Genomic DNA, 26,117 nt, shown 5'->3' with positions numbered 1-26,117 from the left:
TGCACACTGGTAGGATTTGCTGAAGGAAGAACTCTAAGGCATGCTGGCACCTCTGCCCACTCACAGTGGCTCTCTAGTTACTCAAGAACTCCCCGGGCCTCCACATTTTGTGTTCAGTGTTAATGAAAGTGTGCCCCAGAATGTTCTGGGTTTCTGTTCCTCAGACTCAGGCCAGATCCAAAGGCACCGTGTTTTCAAGTTATAAGAAGGAGCCAGGCAGTGGTGGCTCACAGCTTTAATCCCAACACTTGGGAGGCAGAGGCAAGAGGATCTCTGTGAGTTCGAGGCCAGCCTGGTCTACAGAGTGAGTTTCAGGATAAACGGGGCTGCACGGAGAATCCCTGCCTCAAAACAAAAGTAAGAGGGAGGATGACAGGACGTCAGCTTCCTGTGACCCTGAGGGACGCATTCAGATCCAGAGAAGTAAAGAGACAAATGGTTTATTCAGGGAGGGTGAAGCCCAAGCCAAAAGTACCCCTCCCCACCCCTGCAAGCTGGCCTGAGAGGCCCCATCAACCTAGAATGGGAGACAAGCCCCCAAACACCCAGTGCTGCTGCTGATTTGGCCCTCTCAAAGCCTGGTGACAGGACATGGATGGAGGCTGACTCCCCTGCTATACGTGCTACCTCACAAGTGACACCACTCTTACCAGCCCATCTGCGGTCCATTACCATGAAAAGCATCCAATTCCACTTGAGTAAAAGTCTACGGGCAAATTTTCATGAGTGCATTGTGGTCATCAGGGGAACGGCTCCTCGCAGCAATGGTACAGCAGGAGACCCCATCCTCTGGCTTTGCAGTCTCAGGGTGAGCATGGCAAAGTCTCACAGCTGGGCCGGGACAAAGCCAGGACGCTGAGAGTATCCTCTAAGGTGTGGCCAGGCTTTTAGTAAGTGGGATCCTAAAGGACACACAGGGCTTGCCTCCTCCTGACAGGTTCAGGCTGCTGATAAAAACGTGAGCCCAAGGGATGGGCACAGAGAGGTTACCTTAACTGGGCACCTACTGTCCACAGCGGAGGGAAGTGGTCACCAAGCCTGGACATGGTGGAGCCTGGGGTGGGGGAAACAGACTGGCACCATGTGGGCCTGGTGACCAGCTTTGGGAGAGGGCCACAAGAAAGAAGCCCAACCGCCTCTCACCCTGTGGTAGGTAACTTGGCCTCACACATAGAAACCACAGTGACTGTATGTCACCAAGTAGCAAAAGAACCCTAGGGGAGCAGAGGAAGCCAGCGTGCCCTGGGGAGGGGGACTGTCAGAGGCTGTGGGAGGGCAGAGCGGGCCAGGCTCCCGCCCTGCAAGAATGCAGCAATTTGGGAAGCAGGAGCAACAGGAGAACGGGGTTGTGGAGCTCAGCGCTGAACTCAGGGGGCCTCGTTGGACCCGATCCCACTGCCTTTGTTGACGTAGAATGGCCGGTAGTGAGACTGTGAGGGAAACAGGAATGATTAGGACAACCAGGTGGCAGCAGAACCCCCCTAGCCGACCCACCCAGCCTAGACCTCCCTGAAGCAGCACTGGACCAAACCTACAACCCGCTGTGCTCTATGACCTGTCCTGCAAGGCCTACTTGCCTGTCTTGCTGCCAGGAGGTGGTCCTTGATAGCACCAGAACTTCCGGGTCCAAATTCTAACTAGAATCCATTCCTGCCACTTAGTATATGAGCTTGGATTTCATCCGCCGCCCAAGTGCCACCACAGCCACCATGTACATAAGCGCTCTGTGTTCTACGGAGCTACACAGCACTGTGCCAAGAGCTTTCCATAGACAGACTCAATTAGGTTTTACAACCGTCCAATTAAATAGGCTACAGTGATCATGACCACTGTGTAAGTTAGCAAACCAATGCACAGAGAGGCCAGGCAACTCGCCCAAGTCACCCAGCTAGTGAACAGGGGAAGCAGGATGAGACACACAGAGGTTGGACTCCAAGATCCCATCATCCCCACCCCCGCCCCATTTCTTGGTGTCACTTCTCACGTCGGCTTAGACTCTCTGTGTGATTCTCCCTAACAGAGCGGCACAGAATGAGTGAGCCGCTACCCCATTCCGCTGTGCTCCCCACCCACCACCCCTAATCGTGGAGCAAGAGCCTCTCTAGCCAGAGCCATGAACAGCTTCCCCACCCTCCTCTCTGAGTCACATCACATGACAGTTACAGGGAAATCAGCTTTTCTCCTTTTGCCCTCCTAGTCCCTGCCTCAGGGCTCTGAGAAGTTAGGTCCCCCAGGCTGGAAAGGAAGAGCAAAGTGGCCTTGTTCCCGGCTACTAGAGCACACCACTAGTCTCAGGAGTCCTGGGAATCAGCCCTGTCCCTTAAGTGGGTCCGACATGAAGCTTCTCTGTACCTTCAGGCACCCTGGTCTGTGACTCTTGCATAGCAGGGGTTGGGCCTAGGCAGTGCCAGGCAGGGCAGGAGGGTTTGCAGCCCAGACCAATTCACAAAGGAAGAAACTGAGGCCCAAGAAGGAAAACTGAGCATGGACGAAGTCATGGGGCTGCTCTCGCAAAGCAGGGTTTAAAGCAAGCTTCTTTAGCCCTCGGGTCCATTCCAGGACCCCAAAGCAGCCCACAGGTTAAGGTGAATGGATTTGCCTTTCAGAACGGCTGGGACTGCAAGCCAATGAACTTGGCTGTAGTCTGAGAGACTGGGGCAATGGGTGAGTAGGGAGCTCTTTGCCAAGCCCCCTATATAGGGTCGAAGTATGTGAGAGTCAGAAGGGCTAGGAGAGCACCCAAGCTGAGGAATTCAAGTTAGAGATGGAAAAACTGAGGCACGATGATCCACTCATACACGATGGCAAGGCAAGCTGATGATGGCTGGGTCCCAGTTGCCAGGCAGCTTGCATCTTAGGCTGGCCTCTGTGCACTCTACACTGGCTTCCATTGTCCCAGCTCTAGGTGCCATCTGGACACCACAGCCTTGTCCTGCTGGAGCCCTCAGAGTCTGGGGAGCCTCCTGTGTGGGGCCTCAGGTCTGGGGGACAGGAATGTATATGATATGGAGAGGAATGACTTTCTCCCATTATCTGCTTTCCACAGTCCTGCTGCTGCGGTGCCCTTGGGCCCAGCTCCACATTACACACGCAATCACTTAGCTCCTCTCGCCCACAAATTAAAGAGTTTTTCCAATTAAACCAGCCCCAGCTGCTCTTTGGTGAACAGAGCAAATCCTATGCTCTGACCTCAAAATGCAAAAGCAGTGAAAGCCAAGAGCTCTGGTACCCATCTCAACAAACCCCTGATGCTACTACCTGCATGGCACACTGGCTAGCCCTCTCAGGACCTAGCACAAACCCTGGGAGGAAAACATTAGGGGAGACGAAGGCTCCAGGGTTTGACAGTCTCCGATCACTGCTATTCCCAGGCAAGGGTAAGATGCATCCGGTCTGCAGGGAACTGGGGGCCACCTCATCTCATTATCGTATTATAGGAATGAAATCTTGAAAAGGGTACATGGTTCTGAGATGCCAGCAGGTGATGTGGATCCTTGGTCACAGCTTAGGGTTATTGCAGAGTAAATTCTGATACACATGTCAAGTGTTCCAGCTCCCCCAAACACACACTATCACCCCTAATGGCCTCTATGCTGTCAGAGCTGGAAAGTAGTAGACCCAGGAATGGAACCCATCTTCAGGTTGCCTGTCCAGTGGACTAAGTATTTTCCAATCACACACCTCTTGGAGACCAAGCCACCGTAGTCACCCAGTGACCACTTGCAGATACAAACACTGACTACCCAGCTACAGATTCTAAATAGAGGTCAAAGGCAGTGTGTGTTTACCCAGGTTCCCTGTGTATAAGCCTGTGTGTGTCTCTCTCCCTTTGCTACATGTGGCTGCTTGAGCCCTTGCTGCCTCCCATGCTTCCAGTATGGCCCAAAAAAAGTCCTTCTCTTCCCACAGACCCTGCACAGTTGCCAGGTCCCTGGACACGCCTGTGATCAGCAGCACCCCCCACCTCCACCTAGAGCACCTTACTCACCAGCAAAGTCTGCTTGCCAGATTTCCACGTCTGAGGCTGGGCCTTGGGAGCCTGGCTCCGGAGGATGGAGGGATAGCCTGGGAAGACATGATGCTCCAGTCAAGAGGAGCCTGGGCTGGTACCCAGGGACCCCCACTGATGGAGCAGCATAGCCGCCTGCCCCAGAGTGACCCCCGAAGCATCATCCAGCCCAAGAGCAAGTTCAACCACCTGCAGAGGTGTGCAACAGCTGGGATGGTGCAGTTGCCAACTGGAAATCCTGGTTAGCCAAAGGAAGGGGGCGGCAAGGCGGGCAGAAGGAGAAGGAGCCACCCAGGTAGACAGACAGCGGGAGAATGTTGTCTCCCAGTCCAGGTCTGCACTATGTATGCTGCTAGGATCACCACCCACTTGCCCTGAGGGCTTACCGCCAAAGACCTGTCTCTTTCCCAGAGTCCAGGACAGCCCTTCAGCCAGCAGCCCCTGCCAACACTGCCCAGAAGGAAGGACTCCTGTCCCTGCTGTGCTGTGCTGGGGGTCAGGGTGACGTTTCTTGTTTATCAAGCCCCATGTGAGTGTCTGCCCCTTGCTTGGTCCTCCAGTCTCTTCAGCTCAGCAGCCCGAGTCATACGGCAGCAAGTGGCTATCAGGATTGGAAAACACTTGCCGGCCTCCAAATCTCATAATCCCATTCCTTCTGCCTGGCTCTGGTTGTGTCACAGCTAGTTAGCAGCAGACTAGGAACCCACAGAAAGGCAACCATTTGCCAGTGTGACTGTCACTCAAGGTGAGGACAGCATGTCCGAGGTCCCAGCATGTGGCTCTCTGCACTTGGTGAGACAGTGCTAGCCCAGAATGAAGCTGCCTGACACCTCCCTAGGCCTCTGTCTCAGCCCAGGACCCTATAAAGAACGAAACTGCCCAGCACAGTGAAACCCCCCTCAACTGTTCAGCCCACAGGGCAAACAGCAGCAGCTGGGAATAAGCTGGCCTGTGGCTTGGAGAGTGAGAGACTGGGGAGATTAACAGCCCTATCCAACAAGACTGTAGCACTTCCCCCTGCACTGAGCAAGAACCCCCAGAGATGTCCCTGCATCCAGGGTAGGAACTGCCTGAGAAAGTGAAGATTCTATGGGCCCTGAGTGACGATGAAAATTGGGAATGAAGACCTCACCTCTTGGTTTCCAGAAAGAAAAACCCATACCAGCCGTAAGAGCTAAGGATGGGGATAGGGGTGGCCCATGAGAACAGCCTTGGCAGCAGGCAGAAGTCCAAAGAGACTGAGCTAGGATGGCAGGGGCAGGGAACATGCATCTCTCTTGGGGAGCTCTGAGGAATAGGGACCAGGATACCCTAGAAGTGGCAGGGATCTCCCCCAGGGTGGCCCACCTGCCCTGCTATGGCAGAGAAAGGGAAGAAACGGGAAGAAGGTGGGTACCGGGATTGTTTTTAAACAGCCCACTGCGGTCCAGTGGCTTGGAAAACTCTGCAGTGGCCTGTCCCAAGGTTGTGAACTGATAGGGGGCTTTCCCAGTGCCTGCTGGGAGAGAGAGAGGTGTTAGCAGCTTGCGCCTACTATCCAGGAGGCTGAGAATCTAACACCTCACTGGGGCACCGTGCTTCTCCACGCTCCACAGCCTTACTCAAACCTGGGAGCTAGAGCCTGCTTGGCAGCCCCAGTGCTCCCTGTCTGCCTGTGGGTCTGGTAGAGGATATGGAAAATCGCCGGGGAGGGGGCGGGGTTTCAGGACTTCAGGCTGCCCTTCTCCTGACATACAGGGCAACCTGTCTAGGCCATTCCTAGTCAGCCTGGTGAGTTACTCTGCTTGAGGGTGAGGTGGACTCACTGTATCTGAGAAGAGGCCCTTCCAGGGTGCACGTTAGCCAAAGGCTCTATGCAATCTGATGGGGAATGTCTGAGAGCTAGGAGCTGTCACCCTCTGTGTCAGGTGACCTTCAGGCTAGGCTTGAGCAAGGAACAGGTAAGCATATGATGGGAGCCAGCATGCCAAGGTGAGTCCCAGAGTGTCCCAGGCCTGGCCCAGGAACTGGACTTCTCCTGGATCCTGCAGGCTGGAACCCCCTGTTCATCCCCTTATTCACCTTGTTAGCAGCCCCAGAACCCTGCCCTTGATCCAGGCTGTGCCCTAGCCTGGCTGGACCACTAAGTGCTAAAGCCCCTTTGGAGGCCACTGTTTGCTGGGGGCTTTGGGGACGCACCCCGGTCAGCTCCTTTCCCTCTCCATCCCAAGGGACCCACCCTCTGATCCTCCCAGGACAGGAATTTTGGGTGAGGGAGAGCATCATAGCTGACTCTATGGACTAGAAGGAGAGACAGGCCCTGGGCCTACTATACAAAGGTACACACCACTTTACTATACACTGCTTCAAGCCTACGTTCTCAGGACGACTCCAACCCCAGGGAGTGGAGTAGAGGTGTAGACTTAACCAGTTCAAGACCTACAGGAATGCAGAGAGTAGATGGAGGTAAGGTATAGGGAAAGATCAGCCCCAAGAGGCCTGATCCCACCTCCCCAGAGCGGCTGCTGCAAGATGACTTCACAGGAAGACTGGGTAAACAGAGTTAAGTCAACTCCATAGCAGAGAGGCTGGGAAAGTAATCCAAAAGGAACATTTAGGCCAGTCGGGTAGGGATGCCTCTCCAGTCACTGTTGTCCCAGCCCATCTTTCGGGGCCAGTATGCATGTCACACCCAGGAAACAATGCCATAGCCGCGCCCCTTCCCTGGCTTTGGGTTGCACCAAAGGTCTAGGCTCAGCCTCCATTTGGTCTGAACCCTCACCTCTGGAAGGTGAGGGGAGAGCTAGCCAGAAGGCAAACAGAGATTCAAGCAGGGCAGCCTCCAGGTAAAGCCAGGGGGTGAGCTCACCTTTCAGCGAGAAGGAGGAGTTGCCTGGCACAGTGGGCAGGTCCTCGGAGTTCTGAACAGTGGACGAGTACTCCCAGACCCTGGAGGTATAGTTACCTGGCAGGACAAAGAAAGCATGTCAGACCCAGGTAGGCTGGTCTGGAGAAGGAAGGGCAGGGCCAGGACAAGATCAAGTCCTTGACTCTTGGTCCCTTTGCTACCTCTGAGGTCATGATGTCACTATGCCTGCCATAGTCTCCCCTGCCGTGGGAGGTGTATGAAGATGGGTGTGTTCCCGCAGGTCCCTGTCCTCAGAATAAGAAACGGTGTGTACTTCCTAGTGTGTTATGATGGGCCGTGGAGTGGCCTGTGCTACAGTGCACGTGAGAGTGCCTTTATGCTGCTTCCCTCTGTCCACCCTTACGTGGTACTCCAAGGATCACACATAGGTTGCCAGGCTTACACAGCAAGTACCTTTACCCACTAAGCCATCCTGCCGGCCCCTAGCCTCGGAGCATCAGGGAGCCCTTAACACAACCCAGGGGTCTTGCGTGAACTGTTCACTCCTACCCATTCACACCCACTTCCTGGCATTGTGGCCTCACTTCCTCCAGCAACGTCTCTCTCTTGCCTCTGGCTTTGGATCCAGAATGGTCCTTTGCTTGGGCTATGCCCCTTGCTCCCCATCCTCAGCAAAGTCATAGAGCATGTCTCCACGTCACCTCCCCCAAGTCCCTGCGTGCCTCTTCCTGCCGCCTCTCATCACCCTGTGCCCTGGGTTGCAGTTGGCTGTCTAACTGTCCATCTCCCGTGGTTCTGGGGACATGTTTGTTTTGCTGAGCATCAAACTGATGCCTGCCAGAGCCTTATTCCTAGAAGGTACTCGCTGCGTGTTTGATGGATATGTGTGCTAACTAATGAACAAATAAATACAAACATATCCTATCACTTGGGGACACAGACAGTTGACAGAATGCCTGGTGTCCTGTTTGTGGGGGGTGATCAAGCTAATAGACAGTTGCATGCAAGGTTTTTTTGGTGTGTAGAAAGAGGAGGTAGGGAGAAAGCAAGGGCATCAAGATGACATTGGCATCCCCACTGATGAGGCACCCAGATTTTCTTCAGTAGCATAGAGCCTCGGGTACCTCCTAGGTCAAGCTCCTTCTGCAGCGGTGCCCACTAGCCCACGTGCTTCTCCTGTCCCTAATGGATAAACTGGGTGAAATAAGGCAAGTAGCCACCCTGAAGTTGGATTTGGGGGGCTCCTCTAGCAAGAGTCAGGGACAAGGGCATACCTCTGCTGAGTCATGTACTAGCCATGAAGTGGTTAAAATGAATTGTCTTGCTGTTATTCTCTCCTATATGTACTTTTTGTGTTGTTCATAGCTGTAAATCTTTTGTATGTGCAATGAGATAACTATGAGTGAACAGGTGTGCATGCACATATGTACACATGCCTGTGGAGGTCCAAGGTCAATATCAGGTGTCTGTAATCACTTATCCACCTTGTGTTGGGGACAGGGCCCCTTTTGAGCCTGGAGTTTGCTGATTTGGCCAGACTGACTGGTCAGCATGGCCCCAGGATCCCCATGTTAGCAAGCACTGAGATTTCAGGCACATAGAGTGATGTTCAGCTTTTGCACGTGAGTGGTGGGAGTCAAACTCGGGTTCATGTGTTTGCATGGTGAGTGCTTTACCAACAGAGCTAGCTTCTCAGCCCTGACAGCTATGAATCTTAATGACCAGTAGAGAGGTCCAGGCTTTGCCCTCCCCACCAGATGGCAGTGACCTTCTTGTTTCCAGGTGTCTATTCTTCATTGAAGAGACTTCCCAGTGCTGGATCAGAGTGGCGGTGCCCGGCAAAACCGGCCCAGTACCCAAGAGCTCCATCCCCCAAACAGAGGCTTCAGGAGTGCGCAGCCCTGACTCAGAGTACAGCAGTCCCCTTAGCACACAGAGAAGGAGGCCCTGTATCTGACAGCTGCATTTGGGGAAAGCATATCCACACTCCCACCACACTTCTGTCATAAGGAGTCATCGTGGTGTGTCAAGTCATGCCTTCCTTCCAATTTGCACTTTAGATAAATCACTTTAGTATGACACAGCTGGTACAAAAGTCAACTCAGGTCTGTAGGCCTTCCAACCTGATGCTTGCTGAGAAAGACCCCCACAGCCAACCTCATGGTAGACAATCACCCCATTTCCCCCTACTCATCCTTCAGGGATAAAAGCAAATGGACTGGGGAGTTTTAAAGATGTTGGATTTCAACAGCTTCTCCCCAAGCCTAACTAATGACATCATGCACTTCTGCATCAACCAACACATATGTACACACACACACACACACACATACACACACACACACACACACACACACACACACACACACTGTCCTGGCTGCATTCCTCTCCCACTGGTAGTCAAGGCATTCAAATTCAACCATCCCAGGTACGACCATCCTATGCTCCCTCCTGCACACCTGCATGGGCTCCTGCCTACCCTAAGCTGAGCCCCTCCTACCTTTAGTGCCATACAGATTGCTGAAATTCTTCTGGTTGGTCTCCTTGGAGAGGCGGCTGGGCGATGATGGCTGATAAGATGTCCGGACCCCACCTGTGGGGCAGGAACATCATTGCAGAAAGGTGGGCCTGACTCGGCTCTAGCTTATTGAGGGGAATCCCAGGCAGGACCCCAAACATTTCCCTGAGATCCCAATGGACTCTTCCATTAGGAACAGTCCCTGGGTCTAGCCTGAGGCAGTCACAAAACTCATCACCCAAATGGGGACCCTTTGGGAAGCAGAGGGGTCACTATTGGTCATTGTCTCCAGAGCACTAGAAGTCTGGATGGTTCTGGGTGTGCTAAGATGCTCAGTCATTCTATTTGGGAGCTTTGAGAGCAGGAGGCTGACAAGCCAACACTTCGCTCCTGAGCCAGTGCCTGTCCCAACTGGACTGCAGAGGCTGAGATCCAGGACAGTAGGAGGAAGGAGAGGCCATGACAATGGTGGGGGTGGGGGCAGAGCTTTGGGTCCTCACCCAACAGACCTAACCTCCTACAAAAGCCTAATGAGCCAGCTGGGAACTTGTCCCAGGTATCAGCACAGCCTATGGCTTCTCACCACCCTCCTGCATTATGTTCCCACACAGCCCCGTGCCAAGGCCCTCCTGTTGTCTCTACCCCTCTTGCCTAGACACTGTACACCCCACCCACTGCTGGCTCACCCAGCCCAGCACCTGCCTGCCTGTCCTCTTCCTGTCACAGTCCTGCCCCCACACCACCGCTGTACTGGGCAGAGAGTCCCTCCTTCCTGAGTCTGGGAACTAACTTCTGCAAGGGAAGGGGTCATCACCACTGCCTAACCCCACTGACTCCAAACTTCCAGGCTTGGCCTGGTATCCTTTAGTAGCCCTGTCGCCCTGATCCCCTTGACATCAGCAGCCTCTCCCATGCCTCTCCTCTACCCTGAACCTGGGAGCTGCAGGTGTCCTGCCCATCCTGTCCCTGCAGGGCAGGGACACCAGAGGAACCTGTTTCCCCCACCTACAGATGTCACAACTGTGACCAGCCTCAGGCTGGCTCAACCCCGGCACTCTCAGGGAGCCTTTGTGGCAGGTTGCTCTCCCCACACCTGGTGGCCAGAAGTGGGGCCACTCTATCCCCGGGAGAAAAGTAGGAGCCAGTGGGGGTTGGGCCACCCCGTCAGGGTAGTCCTTGACCAGGGGGAGGCCCAGAGAAACCAGGCTAGGGAAAGGCAGACATAGACTTTTAAAGAAAGAGCTGCTAGGGATCCGGCCAGCACAGTTTGTCCTTTCATGGACCTGGCTAAGAGCAGAACTCTGGGCAGAGAGGGGACAGGAATGATGACAGAGCCTAGTTCACCCCCAGAATGTCAGAGGCAAAATCCCAGTACCCCTCTACTGTCTAGAACCTACCAAAAGTCTGAGTGCTGTTTTGAAAGGCGGGATACACAACTTCCTGTCTGATGAGCTCACTTCTCCCAATCCCCGGCTCTGCCCACTGTGGATTTACCTGTCTGTCAGTAACTGCTCAGGGTCTCTTCAGCTAAGTGCCTCCCCAGATCTTCCCCACCCCACCCTCTACTCTCCAGCATCCCCGTTCCTCTCCAGGGCCCCTGGCTCCCTCATGCACCTACACACAGCCTCGACCCTGGGCCTATGGCCTGGTCCACCCGCCCTCATGCGATGAGCACCGTTGTGGTTCGTGGCTGGCATCTAAGAATGTTCAGACTACCCTGAGCCAGGGACAGGCAGGCCCTGGCCGAGGCCCTCCCAAGCTGCCCCCTAGAGGATGTGCTAAGGTGACTCAAGGGAGAAACGCAGGGGCAGCCTGTCCCTGGAAGCAGCAGCCCTACCCAGGACCCACTAGGTGCAGCAACTTCGGCAAAGCACCACACTGCTCTGGGCTGCCAGAGGAGAGTCTGCCAGATACTCTGAAGGACGGAGGCTACAGGGAGGGAGAGACTGACAGACTACACCGGGGACCAGTGCTGAATAACCTGTCACCAAACCAGGACACGTGTCACCTGAGCGTGAAAAGAGGCACTGATTACCACCACCCAGGGACAGGAAGTAGGCACCAGACACACTGAGTTATGGTCACTCTACCGGGGAAGAACCTGTCTGAGGGCGACTTAGGACCTCGGCCATTGGTAGCATGCTCTCCCTCACCCTTGGGTGTGAGGTACATGGAGTATCTCTTCATGGTGTCAGGCGTGCTCCACTCGTTCCCGTAGCTGCTGGTGTAGCTGTTCATGTAACGATGGTCACCACCTGGAAGAGAGGTGAGTCAGCAGACAAACAGGAGAGGAAGAGGAGCTGGCTCACAGGGACAGCCAGACTCACACCCTCAGAGGATGTGACAGCACTGTCCATACCAACCCCGCTACTCCAGTGAGCCACTGCCCAGGCACGGTCTTGTCCTTGCAAGGGCAATTGTGTGCATGCGAGGAGATCCCCAGTTTTGGTGTCCATTTCTTATTTGACCTGTACATCAGCTCCTGGGCAGGTATGAACATCTCCACACAACGGAAATGGAAATCAAGACTCAGGAGGTGAGGGTAGTAGGATGCCCCTGGTAATAGGACAATCGAGGCAGAGTTGGGGTTTGGCTCCTGACCCCACATCTTACCTCAGCCCCAGCCACTGATGACAGCATCGAGTAGTGGAGTGAGGTCCTGTCTTAGTCTCTGTGGTCCAGGTATCTGGCCAGCTGTGAACTGCGCACAGCTGCAGGCCCTCAAACCCCAGCCAACCTCTCAGTGAGCAACTCTGCCTCTTACCCGCTGTCCTCCACCCCTGTCTGTCTGTTACTACTTCCTGACTTCTATTTCCTCCATCCTTCTCAACCTCTCAGGTAAGGAGTGAATGGCTCAGACCCATATCCTTCATCCTCATCTCCATCGCCAGCATCGAACAGGCTCCTGGTACACAGTAGAGTAAAGGTGTTTGTCCAGTCCCGGTTCCACTAAACCAAAGATGCCTGGAAGTGGCCTGGTGCCTCTGAGCCCTGGCCTGGTAGGCAAGCCATCATCAAGGAGCAGCAGTGGATGGTTAATTCAAGGCCTGACTCATATGCTACCCATCCTCTATCTCCTACAACAGATGTCATCTAGCCACTAGGCAACAGTGACAAAAACATGACAAAGGCAAAAGAGGCTTGCCCTGGGCCCCGCATTACAGGTGCAGGGCAGCTGAATCAGCTCCTGGATACTGTCTCACTCCACACCTTACATAGGACGCCAGGCCACACCTGCACAGAGACTGTGGCAGGAACCATCATGACCTAGAAATTCGAAAATGAGGCACCAGAAGGCTGGGTGGTTCCTACAAGACTCAGGCCACCTTACTCCAGTTAGGGCTGTCCTCTCGCACCTGTCCAAACCATACCCAGTGACTCCCCTGCAAGGTTTGTACCACAGAGACAAAGACGGTCCTTCCTCAAACTGCTGCTGCTGCTGTTAGCCCCACTTGAGATGAGAAGGCATAGCAGCCAGACTAGCAGAGTGTGAAGGCCAACACTACCCCCTCCCTGTGAGCTGGGGGCCCTTTGAAAGGCTGCTTCCCTGAGCATCAACCTGGACATCTGCAAGAGGCAACATCCCACGAGGGAGCAGGGAAAGGCCAAGGAAGGAAGGAACTCAGCATAAAGCCCACATCCTGGGAGTCCTCAATCACCTCAGCTGTCACCGTCCCCATTAGGATCATGGCGATTGTCATTAGGAAAAGGCTGTCAGGATTGGAGTGCCATTTTAAGTCAAATGATTGTCTTGCTAAAATGTCTTATCTGTCCTTAAGTGTGACTGAACGTCCCCCATATTTCACAGGGACACTGCACTACCCCTACACACTCTTAGGCCCCGCTGCTCAGGGAAGAGTGATGTGCTCCACCTAGAGACCAGGCAGGCGGAATCATTTCCATCGTGTTGATGGCTATGAGGCCTTAATAGGGCTGTTTTTGAAGACCTTGCACTGGACCTGAGCCATCGGGGTGTGGCCTTGGAGAAGGTACCCAGGCTTCGGGCCCTAAAGGGATTGGGATTGGGTAGAATAGGGCTTAGCAGGGATGTTCCTCAGGTTAGGAGGCTTTCTGTGAGAGAGTTCAGTTGACCTCTACAGGGAAAACATGACTCAGAGTAGGGGCTGATTTCAGGGCAGGTGAGTCAGAGACACGCTGTGCCCCATCATCTCCAACCCACTGCCAGGCCAATTTCAGCCTGTGGGCTCAACACTACTCAGCACAGCCATGGCGACAGGCCTCCCTCCAAGCCCAGATGTAATTCTAGGTTACTTCTGAGGCCTGCAACTCATCTGTTCTAAGTCTGGTCCATTCAAGCAGCAGCAGTATGCGACTGCTAGGTTAGACCTGGCAGTTAGATGGAGACCTGGATGAAACCAGTCCTTGATGTTAATGAATGTGCCCAGAGAGGCACCTGTGTAGCAGTTCCCAGAATCTCTCTGCTCTAGAGGCCCCTTGTAATAGCTACCAGTTCACCGGGAGTGCTAGAATCCCTGAGGCCCAGGCTGAACATGGTTCCATGGATGAGTGAATGGAGACCATGAGTCACCTATCCAGGTTCCTGTCTACATCAAGCAGCAGGAATTGACTGGGAAACACTCACAGCCCCAACCCTGTGGACCAGGAAGTACCCACCATTCTCCATATGGTTCCTCTCAATGAAGTTGCGGCTCAAATCAGCCTTGCACATCTTCTCAACATGGCGCATGCACACATTGAGAAGGTCATCCTTGAAGTTGCCAAGTGACTGTCCCAGGCCCTCTCCCTCCAACAGGACATGGTAGGTGGGCAGAGGTGGGGGGAGGGAGTAATTGCTCATCAGTGCACCAAATTCCTACCAAGAGAGAAAAGCAGCAATTGACTTTGCCAGTCTTTGTGAGTTAGGGAGACCTTGGTCTGCAAGGGAGCTCTCGGTTTAGCTGGAGACTCTGCACTGAGAGCCAGAGGGCTAAGCCCCAGAATCAGCTCAATAGCTAACCTTACTTTTCTCCACTTGGACAGACGAGGGAGGAAATCAGCCTTGATTGAATTAGCATTTGGAAGAGTGACTCCAAGGCTCCCACCACTGATGTGTACACTGCATACATACATAGGAAGTTGTGAAGGTGACACAGGTTGTGTAGACTTTGGGGAAAGAGGTACATGAAAATTCTAGAACAGTGTGGGTATTTCCATCTTTACAGCCTCACTCAATCCTGCCTCAACACTTCCCTTCTCCCTCCTGTAGTATCCCTCCTCCTTCTCAAGTCCTAAGCAGCCTGCAAGACCCTATCCAAACTCCACAAAGTTGTCCTTAGATTGCTCCAGCCTGCTGTCCCTTCTCTGAATTTCCACAGGCACTTATCTCCTGAGCCACACACTTTATCATTTAATTACACACTTTTCCATATTGTTCTCTAATTGTACATGTCTTATCTTCCCAGCTGGATTGCAGCTGCTTGGGGGCAGAAACCATGTCTTATACTTCTCTATTCACCACGGCACCTGATAGAGTCCTGCATGCCCAGGAGTACCAAAACATTCTAGCAGACAGAAAGATGGATTCATGAATACACAAACAGACTAGATCCAAGATAAGAAATTTGCAACACTCTTAGGCCATTCCTCCCTTACCCAAAGCAGGCATTACTAATTAATCACAGAACTCTTTCTTATCAAGCCTATAGCACTGCTGGTAAATAGCCATTGAACTTGGTACAAGGTGACATTTGTGTGCGGATCATCCTTAGGGTAGACTGGATATAAAAGTAAATAGATGGAAAGATCAGTAGTGAATGGTTAGATAAATTGTGGGTGGATGGGTAGTGAGTAGATGAGCGTTGGTAAGGAGTGAATGGATGGTGGGCAGGTGGATGGGTAGGCAATGAATGGATGGGTGATAGACGGGTGAATTGGCAGTGACTTAAGGGGTAATGGAAGGATGGATGGGTGGGCGGATGGATGGTAGAATGATGTTAGGTGGATGAATAGTGAGTGTATGGGTAATGGGTGGGTGGATAGATGAATGAATGAATGAATAGTGAGCAGGTAGGTAATGGGTGGGTGGATTGATGGGTGGATGAGTAGTGAATGGAAGGGTAGTCGATGGGTATGTAAACGGATGGACTGATAGTGGGTGGATGGGTAGCAGATAGGTGGCGAATGAGTAATGGGCAGATGCATGGACACATGAATGGACAGTGGGTCGGTGAGCAGTGGGTAGACGTGTAAGGCATGCATGGCTGATAACGAATGAGAAACCGGATGAGTGAGAGGACGAGGAATTTGAATGGTGGAGTCTGCTACCTGCAGAAACAGCACTGAGTCGCTGATGCTGTGCAGCTGCTCCCGGGTCTGCTTGTCCTCATGCAGCACCTTGGCCCTCTCGTCCAAGGCGTCCACGATCACCTTCACTTGGTCCACGGCGTCCTGCTCCCGCTGCTCCAGGGCAGCTCTTACTTCCTCCTTTTGCTTCTCCAGGTCCCTCACCAGGTCCCTGAAGTTCTGCTCCAGGATAGCCTTCTCATTGGTGGTGAAGCTCTAGGTTCAGAATCAGGAGGGGGGAATGAAGAAGAGTTGTGTTTTCCCAACAGACTCAAAGAACCCCCAGGACCCTAGCTTTGCAAGTCTCTTTGTCCACAAATCTCATTCAAAAGCATCATTAAGGGATGCCACTTACTGAAAACCATGCAGTGTGAGGGTTGTTGATTTGGGTGGATTGCTTTGTTAACACTGTTGCTAGAGACAGGATCTCAAGTAAAATAGGGTGGCCTCCGACTTTCTATGTAGTCAAGGCTTCAAATTTCCGATCCTCCTGCCTCTACCCACTGAGTGCTGGGATTACAGGTGTGTCACCACATCTGTCTGCAGATGTTTCTCGTACTCTACTCTTCCTTATTTACTGTGGCTCTTTTCCCTGGGTGGGACAACACGAGCCACTATTCCATGCTCAAGTGACTCTCTATAGGCTCAGATAATCTCCTTCAAGTCATAGTATGTTTGCTGAAACTCCAATCAGAGCAAACATTATTTGGAAAGTAAATCAGTTGGTTGTTCCTGAGGCCAGGCTCCACAGTCACTAACTTCATACTAGTTTGCAATTATCTGAGCCACAGCAGACATACTGCTTACTACACTGGCCCAAGGAGAAAAGAAATGGCATGTATTTAGTAGCTGGGTAGTATGGTAAGCAAAGCAGGCATTAGAGGACACTGGAAGACACATTGAAGAATGGGTCTAGGATCTTCGTTTGCTGGTTCAGATGACCTGCAAAATCCCACCTAAATGCCTGACCTAGGCTGAAAATGGAAGTGGATGGGACATCAAAGGGGCTGGGAGGATTCCAAACAAGGCAGCATGGGCAGCACTGTGGGCCCAAGCCTGGAGCAGCACAGCGGTCTGCCTTCTTCCAAGCAATATAGGCAAGTGAGGGTGCAGCAGGGGAGCCTGAGGCTGCTCACCTTGATCCGGTCCTTCTCCTTCTGCCACTTCTCAGCCTCATCTTCAACCTCAATGATTTTCAGCTGCAGCTGCTCCTTCTGCAGTGACAGCTCGGTCTGTGGGGAGATGTGGTTGTCAGGAGCAGGGAGAGGGGGGAACAGGACCTGAGACCTGCTGACTCAACACAACAGCAAACTCAGGCAGATTCAACACTCATCCGTATAGCCCTTCACTCAGCAAATGTTATCAGTACCCCAGATCTGCGGGACTCTGTGCTAGTGGCCAAGAATCCAGCCATGCGTCAAACACCATACCTCAGTGCTCTTGGATCACTAGGGCTGAGAAGCTCAGCCATGCCTTTAAAGGTTAGGATAAGCCTCATAATCCTTCCCACCTAATGAAGGGTGGGAGGTTCTTGTTCCTTCCAGTGGGCCTGGGGCCACTGGTGAAAGAGAGGATCTGGACTCAACCCAGTTCAGCAGAGCCCTGCCCAGGGAGTGGCTTGTAGCAGTAACCCCATACAACATGACGCAGGTCTCGTGTTGCAAGCAAGAGCTGAGGTTGCCGCCGGCCCTGACTTGGTCTAGGCAGGCACAGCTGTAAACCTGCTTATAAGAAAGGAAATTCATCTGCAGTGTAGGCAACATGAGGACTCTTCCCCACGGTCTCTGCAGGAAAGAATACAGGGTGAGGCTAGGCAGGGGATGAGAGGACCTGAGGCCCCTTTCAGAGGTACTCAGACTGTCTGACCCTGGAGCAGCTGGGAAGAGGCTCTATCAGGAGGACACTGAGACACCAGCATTACATCCATGCTTGGCTTCCACGTGGGGGAAGATCCCTCTCTGAAAACCAGCTGTAACTGAGGCAGATTGGAAGGCATGAAGTTAAAGCCAAAGCCATTCAACAAGTTGAGGGTATCTTTATTTTTTCTAATGGGCCCCACTGGAGTTCCCAAAGACCTGTCTAAAGCTTGGAAGATAAGGGGGCGATCATTCAAAGAAGTCTTGAGTGACTCAGAGCTTCCCATAACCGCCACAGTTTGAAAACAGACTCCTCTTTCTCTCTCTCTCTCTCTCTCTCTCTCTCTCTCTCTCTCTCTCTCTCTCTCTCTCTCTCTCTCTCTCTCTCTCCTTTTTCTAGCCATCTCCCTGAGGAACCTGTAAGAACAGTCAAGGTGGAGAAATCACAAGCCATAAGGATGATGAGCTCTCCTGGCAATGAGTTGTGAGCATCTGGGCCTGGGGCGTCATCAGCTGCCTTTGAACATCTCACCAAACTGAAGGGCACCTATGGGGTGTCTGCAGCAGAGCCTGAGGGGATACCCTGGGGTGTTTGCTGCACAACCGCAGAGCAGGGTATCCATGGTAGAAAGGCTCCCATTGGCCTTTTAGAAGGGGTGTCGTGTCCAGTGGTGGGGAAGGCAGGGATACAGGAGCCACAGACACCCCCAGATGGGAAGTCCTGCTTCCGGGGCCCGCCCATCACTGCCACACTCCCAGGCACTCCAGGCAAGAAGACTCTAAGATGTTCTCAGTAAGCACCTACCCCACCTCCAAAGTCTGACAACCCCACAGCGTGGAAAATGTCATCACCAGAGAGGAAGATCGGCTCTCAGGAAGCTATGAGGGTGGGGACTTGGCCAGGCCTCTGGAACAAGACTCCAGGGAAGACACAGCAGTGGGAGGGAGGAGAACAAAGAGAGTGAGCTCCCACCCTCCAACTCTGCTCTTTGAGGGCCAACAGTCAGCGAGGCCAGGAAGCAAGGGCTGGCCAAGCTAGTGATATGAGGACCCAAATGTGGTCCAGGCCTGAGCAGCAGATCTGCATCCTGAGGAATAGAAGTTGGGAGATAATGGGTCTGTCCCAGTGACTTTCCCATCCCTAAAGAATTCCTGGGGATGGGCTAGAGAGATGGCTCAGCCATTAAAGGCTAGGCTCACAACCAAAAGTATAAGAATTCCTGGGGGAATGAGGGTCAAAGCACAGCTGGAGGCCTCCCATCCTCTGCAGCTGAGCCTGTTGAATTGGCTCTCCCAGAGCTCATAAATAAAACTCCAAGATTGAGACTCCCCTCACCACCATCCCCAGGCAGGCTGTAGGGTCTTACAAGTTCCTTGACTTCTCTATGGCTCAGGAGCGTCATCCGTTCTGTGGAGACAACCTAAACCCCCACACCCACCACAGAGGGTGTAGGAGAGATAGGATCAGCTAAAGAAGCTTCCAGAAAGCACCTGGCACAGACTAAGCGGCTGACTGAATAATGTCCCCACGGCACATGTATACGGCACCTCCCAGGTGGGGCAAGGCGGCCAGCATGACAAGCAGGATAGGGACAGGTGTGCTCAGGGGACTCTGCTGTGTTGCACGGTGAGTCTGGTACATGGGGTCTGATTGGGGTCCAGATATGGTACAGACACAAATCAGGACAGGGAGGACAGACTGAGGGTGGACGGTGAGTGGCTGGGACACCGTGAATACTTGAAAGTGGGGGGCTCTGAGGGAAGAAGGATGGGGGTAGAAAAGGCTGGGAGAAGGTAAAAGCCAGTATCAAGAGCTGGGGGTGAACAGGGTGCCAAGAGACACCTATCGGGGGCTGTATGGTCGGTCAGCCCACAGCTGAGTGAAGGGCCCTTCCCAGGCCAATGGATTGTCCAGCCAAGAGGAAGAAAGGAGGTACTGAGTCCAAGGTGTTGAGTTCAATGTGGCTTAAGTCACGAAGCACCCAAGTCAAGGATAAAGAGATCAGCCCCTGGGAGTCTACTCTGTGAAAGGGAGAGAGGGGGAGGTCAGGGACCATCTGAGATCAGGACCGAAGAGTGGAGGTGTTGGCCAACCACCCGTGTCGGGAGGAGGAGGGGACCAGCCTGGACACGTGCAGGGGCAGGACCAGAAGTGGAGACAAGCTGTCTGCAGCAGTGGGCGGCAGCATGGGTCAGGGCAGAGGAGAGACCGGCTCTCCTTTTCTCTATGGCTCAAAGGAAGTCGGACACAGGCTGGGAGGGACCCAGTACCCACACCACAGTCAGCAAGACGAAACCTGCAGGGCAGAGAAGGTTCCTGGGGCTGGGAGTCACAGTAACGGCCCCTTCCCCACCTCTAGGAGGAGTCCTGCCCCCCTGAGGAGAGGGGTTAGGGTCAGCTCTCTAGGGATGTACCTCAAATCATAGTGCTTGTCAGTTTTTTCTGTACAGGGAGTAACAACAGGGTGTCCAAAGACACCATGGTTACAGAGGAAAGTAGTCATGGGGCCACTGAGCATCTCTTACAAGCCAAACACCCTGTGAAGGTCAATGGTGTTAGCCACGCTTCAAAGATGCGGCCACCAAGACCAGGAGGCACTATGTAGCTGGCCTGAGTGTGCACAGTGAGAAAAATGTATTATGTAGCTGGCCTGAGTGTGCACAGTGAGAGAAACGTAAAACCAAGATACAGTCACAGGGCCACTTCTTCTCTGCGGCTTCTCTCAGACAGATGGAGACCTTGTCCTTCACCGTTTTCTCACCTCCTCGCAGCTGATGATGTTCAGGAACTCTCCCCTCCTACGCCTCCCCCACCCACAAGGACTCCAGCTTCCTCTCTTCCACTCTCCCTCCTCCCCCCAGATGTCTGAGGCCTCAGCTCCGCAGTGCTCCACCCCTCCCCACTCCTCCCTTCTGGCTTCCTCCCACTCTTCTTCCCTCCACCCTGCTCAGGCCTGTCCCTAAATGCTTCCTTTGTTCCCTTCTCCCACACTGTCTGGGGCCTCTCCTCTCTGATGACCCTGGCACGGGTCACCCAGCACTGAAATTCTTGTGACCTTGAGTGAGTCGAGGTCCCTGAGAGCGTGGCACACGGTCTGTGGAGCTTCAGCCCAGGTTGGCCATCGAGTGTAGACACAATCAAGCACGAGACAGGTGGGCCGGCAAGGCCCCCAGGAGAGGGATCTGGCCGGCCGAGATCTCCCATCAGCCTGGACTAACTGCATGGGCCTTGGGCTGTGACATTTGCCAAATGAGCCAGTTAATTGCCAAATTTGTACTCCCAGACACATGGTAATTACCTGGATAAGAATCTGAAATGCGGAATACATTTCATATTTCTATGCTCCCATGTCAAACAGCCCTATGTCACTGAGGTCCCCTTCTCACTCCCTCTGCTTCTTCACAGCCGCAGGTCAGAGGAAAGTGCTGACTAGGGTGAGACACTGTATCCCGGCATCTGCAGACCAGCAAGCAGTGAACTCTGCAGACATCACCACCCTTCCTTTAGCTTCAGTTTCCTTGAAGTGAATTGGGCTACCTTCCCCTGCCAGCTATAGGTTAGCATCTTTGTGAACCAGAACCTCCTGGAGCAAGGCCTGGGACTCTATGTTCTAACAAGTCACGGAGTGACCCCAGCTTGCAGTCTGTTGTTTGGAGGTCCTTGGATTTGATGACCACAAGAAGACTCTTCCAATCCTGCTGGGAAAAGAGGTTTGAAGTGGTGGAGAGAGATCCCAGCCCCTCTGCTCTTCTTCGCTGGCCTTTGTGTGAGTCTTTGCATCTTTGAGCCTGGTGTGGGACCCCACCCCACCAGACTGCTTCATTTGTAACCATGCAAATGCCAAGCCCAACCCTGGCCCACGCATGAGCTCCACAGAGACAGATCACCACCCACCTGCCTGGTTCTCACTTTCCTCCCTGTTTCCTGTCTCTAAATCTCTCATTTGATTGATCCCCTTAGAGTCTAACTATCTTGTCCCTGTCTCCTCCCAGACGTTCTCCCTGAAAATGCCCAGAGAGATATGAGACACCCTGGCTTTTAGACTGACTGCTCTTCCTGAATCCCTGCCCCCACTATCTGCCCAAAGAGCTTTCCTCCCCAAACCAGCACAGCAAGAAACCCAAGGACCAGCGGCTGCATTAGCCTGGTAACCTAGTGGCTCAGCCTCACTCGGAGAATTGGGCAAGAAGAGGAGAAATCAAGCCACAGGGCACAGTAAGAGAACTGAGCCAGATGATGCTGTCTACCCTGCGGACGAGTCACTGAATATGAGACCCTTTAGGGTGGCACTCCCGCTTGAATGTCGTCAGCACTCGCCTTCATATGCCAGTGATGTTGTCAACCCAGAGACCATGTCAAATGTGCCTTAAGACGGGGGCCACCTAGAGCTGACAGCTGTAACAGGAGGGACTTGGGATGGGTAGGGAAGTCCGTGGATAAATAAGATGTTCATATCCCTCTCCATCTCACCTCCTAACATAGCCTGAGAAAACCCAGAGAGATAAGCTAGGCCAGTGAGCACCTCTGGGACCACTTGGGACATTGGGAGAAGAGAGGGAAACAGGGAGGTCCACTAGAGGAAAGGGTCACCATATGGCACACCATGTGACCTTTTCCCAGCACAGTCCATGCTCCAAGCCTGTACATAGGTTCAAGGGATGAGTGCCTGTGGCCATGGGTGTCATCTTCAGTTTTGTGCAACCACCCCAGACACTGCTTAGTGACCTCATCCGGCTTCAGCACGGGCCGGTGGAGCTGGTTCTGCCTGCTTCCTTGCACGAACTCATGTGGAAGCTAGTGTTTGAGTGTTTCAGATGCCTTCAGAGGATGCCAGAATCCACAGTCTGCTTCACACCAGTCTATCAAAAGACCTCCCCTGTTCTGGGTCAAAGTCCCCCAAGCCCAGCATCTCATGATAGCTGGCCCTAGACAGACTGCCTCAGTGCTATCTTCTGGCTGCTCGGTCCCACTCCTCTGTCCTTGAGTTGCAAGAACACACACAAGTCAGTCGTATACGCACACACGGTACCCTAAGTAATCGTATATGCACACACACAGTACCCTAAGTTCCCACCATGGCAGTCACTCCAGGATCCCATTCCCTGCCAAAGGGACTTCAGATATTGCAAGAAGACCTAGTACATTTTTCTCCAGCCAGCCAGGTTTCTTCCTTTCCTTGGGGTGTGCCCCAGTCTGTGAAGTAAAGAGTAGACTGTGAGGCTGTGAGTGCATCGGTAGGGCCTGGTATTCTCTCTCTGCAGTTCCGTGTTTGTGCTTCTGCATACCTGGGAGGGTGTCCGTCTTGTTTGTCTGTCTGAGCCTCTACTTCCTTGCCTATGTCACAAGCCCTTGAGGTCAAAGGACTCTCTGAGCCCTACAGCATACACTGACTGAGAACAGCAACTTGGAGCTCTTGGCATCTCCAGGCCAGGCTGCCCACACCTTCCTGGCCCCCAGAGGCAGCTCTTCTGTGGGCACTCATAGTGGAGCCGAAGCCTGCGTAGTAAAGACGTCTGTGTGTTCAGCTGGCTCTCCGTGGAAGCAGAACCTGCAACGTTTGTTCCCTGTGCCCACTTTGTCCCCTTCTCACCCCAGAGTCCTCAGAGATGTTTGTAAGAATCCTGGGGCATCACAGAGAAATGTGAAAACAGTCTAGTCCATCCCCCAGTTTCACACGGAGGGAAATGAGCCACTCACTCTCTTGGTGCTAGAGACTGACAGCCTCCTAACAGCCAGCTACTTCATTTCCAAGTGCCCTTCATTCTGCTTGGAATTCACGCTCCTGACCTCTGTTCTCTATCACCGAGAAGCTAAGAACCAGGCTGCGGCCAGGAGAAGCTGGAGTCAGGGGACTCTGGGGTCAGGGGACAAGCAAAACTGAAGACACCTTTGAGATCCAAATGAAGTTTCTAAGAGAGGGTGTCTGATTCTGCCCCTACCTGTGACTCGACACCTGCTGCCCCAAGGGTAGGGGCAAGAGACACAGAGAATGACCACCAAGCACGTGATCAAGGCTCTGGGCAAGGAGAGACCCTCTGCAACTCGAGGTACAAAAGCTAATGGGAGGGTGAAGCCCTTGCACTGGGCTCCAGGAAGCTTTGTCCCCACATGCAGTTGGGTGAGTGAGCAGCTCAGCAAGGTACAAGGCCAGTGGCCCCAGCTGAGCCTTAACCCAGAATACCTTCCCCAGGTACACCACAAGTCTCCACTCGCCCCTGCTCCTCCCCGTGGAAGTACCGCCTCATCACACACAGGGAATTCACACAAACACCCTTACGTAGCCCCCACACAAATATGGGCAGACACCCACATTCGCAGACACCCGCATGCGAATACGACACACATTTACATCCACCCGCCCACACATGCTCTCACTCCAATGTTGTCCATCCACAAGCACAGACCTGTCGGCTGAAGCCACACAAAGCACACAGGGCCCAACTGAGAGCAGGAGTAAGGAATGCCGAAGTGGGGGTGAAGGGAGTGTCTTCAGGACCAAGTAGAGCAATCGAGTAAGGGTGTAAAAGCCCGGGTGGTGGGGGGTTGAAGGAAGTGGCTTCCAGGTTAGGGCAGATTCAAGTAGCTGCTAGACTGTAAATGCAAGCCTGGAGCCAGCAAAAAAGGGGATTTCAGGAGCCCTCAAATCCCCTCAGTATCTCCCTCCCTCTCGACCCACTCCCTAGGGTCCCATCCTGCCCAGTAGGAAAGAGTTTCTATCCAGAGAGAGACAGAGACACACAGAGAGAAAGAGAGGGGCCAGGTAGAGCCCAGGAAGAGAGTTCAGTACAGTTTTACACTCTCGTGAACTTGGTCCAGCTTCTAATCTTTCTGGAGTTTCTAGTCCCTCACTTGGGGACGCCCCTCTCCCAGTCAGAGTGACCTCTGACCCTCAGGCTGAAGGTACAAAAGGGAGAAAACTTGTTTTCTAAAAGAGCAGAGCACAGTGGAGACTTAGCCCGAGTGAGGGGGGAGGGGGGAGGGGGAAGGGGGAGCGGCGAGGAGCCTGGTAAGTCACCTCCTTCTCAGCCTTGGCCTCCTCCACGGTCACAGTGCTGTGGTTCTTGTGCTCCTGGAACATGCAGAGGTAGCAGATGCAGGTCTGGTCGGTCTGACAGAAGAGCTCCATGGTCTTGCCATGCAAGGGGCACTTTCGGGCCTCGAAGTCCCGGATGGGCTCGAGCAGCTGGTGGTCACGGAAGGCGGCGCCCTCCAGATGGGGCTTCAGATGCAGCTCGCAGAAGGAAGCCTGGCACACCAGACAGGACTTGACGGCCTTCTGCTTGTTGCCAATGCAGGAGTCGCACAGCACCTCCTCGGAGCCAGACTTCGACCTCAGCAGGAGACCAGAGTCAGCCCTGGGGTAGCTATTCCTGCGGACGTCCCCCGGCTCCACGATGGTCACCGTGGGTTTGCGGGGCTCGGAGAAGATGGACTTCCGCAGCTCCCCCTTCTCAGCAAAGGTCACAGGCGGCTTCTTGGAAGCCCCCAGCTGGAGCCCCGCATAAGGAGACCTCCTGCCTTCCGCAGAGTCCATGCTGAAGTAGTTGGAGCCTTTGTCATCCACGGACTCCACAAACTGGATGATGGGCCTGCGCCACTCGTTGCTGGAAAACAGGGCACTCTTCCCCTCCCCTGTCTTCAGGGCACTGCCCAGGGTCTTGCCCTCTGTCACTTCCCCGCTGTGCCCGTTGGTGGTTTTGGCATCTTTGCTATCTGCTTTAGTGCCATTCTCCAGGCTGCCATTGGGACCCGATGGGCTGCGAGCGTCCCTGGCTTCTGGGCTGGCCCCATTGCTCCTAGAGGCATCGGCACCTTCCATGGCAGGTCACTTGCTGGCCTGTTTCTGCTGGTTGGGGTCTCGTGGTAGGTGTCTCAGGCAGGGAGTGGGACTGGCAAGCAGAGCCCAGGGACACACCTGTGGGGAGGAGGAGGTGGGGCAGGAGGAGGGGCCATAGGAGGAGCAACCTAACACAACGGGCCCAGAGACAGGCGGGCAAAGAGGCTAATTACCTGGGCCACGCCTGCACATTCGCGCCCAGCCTGGGATTTTAAAGAAGTGTTTTTTCTCCCAGTTTTATTGCTTCCCACCATTGACAACCAGTTCGACTGCTTCTATCTGAAGCCCTTCTAGCAGGAAGGCGGAGCCTCTTTCCTCACAGGTGGGCAGGCTTTGAGGCGGCCAGTGCCCCTGGAGGCAGAAGGTGAGGTGTCCAAGGAGGTCCATGGGACAGAAGGCTCTTAATTGGGTCACACAAGCCAAATCGCCTTGTAATTTGCGGGCTGGATATCAAAGGAAAGCCTCCACCCTGGGACAGCACATGCCGCGGAAACTAGCTGTGCGCTGGGTCTGATTTGGAGGTTAGGACTTGAACAGGACTGATTCTTACCAATTTGCAAGCGATGTGTTAGGTACTTTACATGTCTGCGTTTATTTAATCCTCCCTACCCGTGTGCGTGCGTGCGTGCGTGCGTGCGTGCGTGCGTGTGTGTGTGTGTGTGTGTGTGTGTGTGTGTGTGTGTGTGAGTGTTTCTTGTTCCCAACATCTTTCTCAATGGCTCATCACTCCCTCCCCCCCACCCCC

The 26,117-nt window shown here is 53.6% G+C and overlaps 1 protein-coding gene across 3 annotated transcripts; it reads right to left on the bottom strand.

The window, feature by feature from the left end:
* Positions 1–424: 424 nt before the first annotated feature.
* On the bottom strand, positions 425–25,464 carry Trim29 (tripartite motif containing 29). Of its 3 annotated transcripts, none has more exons than XM_040730096.1 (10): positions 24,551–25,464; positions 16,815–16,910; positions 15,661–15,894; positions 14,011–14,209; positions 11,529–11,630; positions 9,358–9,450; positions 6,858–6,953; positions 5,406–5,504; positions 3,989–4,065; positions 425–1,430 (listed from the first exon to the last, which is right to left on the bottom strand). In XM_040730096.1, exons 1-10 carry the CDS (start codon positions 25,352–25,354, stop codon positions 1,368–1,370), a joined length of 1,863 nt encoding a protein of 620 aa, XP_040586030.1. In that variant the 5' UTR covers positions 25,355–25,464; the 3' UTR covers positions 425–1,367. The 3 variants fall into 3 exon arrangements, with proteins under 3 accessions (XP_040586030.1, XP_040586029.1, XP_005069469.1); XM_040730095.1 differs by having other exon boundaries at positions 5,406–5,507; positions 24,551–25,463; XM_005069412.4 differs by lacking the exon at positions 5,406–5,504 and having other exon boundaries at positions 24,551–25,457.
* Positions 25,465–26,117: the final 653 nt, after the last annotated feature.

This window comes from Mesocricetus auratus, unplaced genomic scaffold (genome assembly GCF_017639785.1).
Source record: "Mesocricetus auratus isolate SY011 unplaced genomic scaffold, BCM_Maur_2.0 Super-Scaffold_100022, whole genome shotgun sequence".
NCBI lineage: Eukaryota > Metazoa > Chordata > Mammalia > Rodentia > Cricetidae > Mesocricetus > Mesocricetus auratus.
Note: the sequence above shows the minus strand (reverse complement) of the source record. Positions and strands in the feature narration are given on the sequence as shown.

Coding starts and splice junctions, on each gene's coding strand:
- Trim29 (XM_040730095.1), bottom strand. CDS start 25,354: ATGGAAGGTGCCGATGCCTCTAGGAGCAATGGGGCCAGCCCAGAAGCC. Junction 11,631..14,010: donor GAGGAACCATATGGAGAATG/GTGGGTACTTCC, acceptor CCTCTCTTCCAG/GTGGTGACCATCGTTACATG. Junction 5,508..6,857: donor CTCCTCCTTCTCGCTGAAAG/GTGAGCTCACCC, acceptor TCTCTCTCCCAG/CAGGCACTGGGAAAGCCCCC.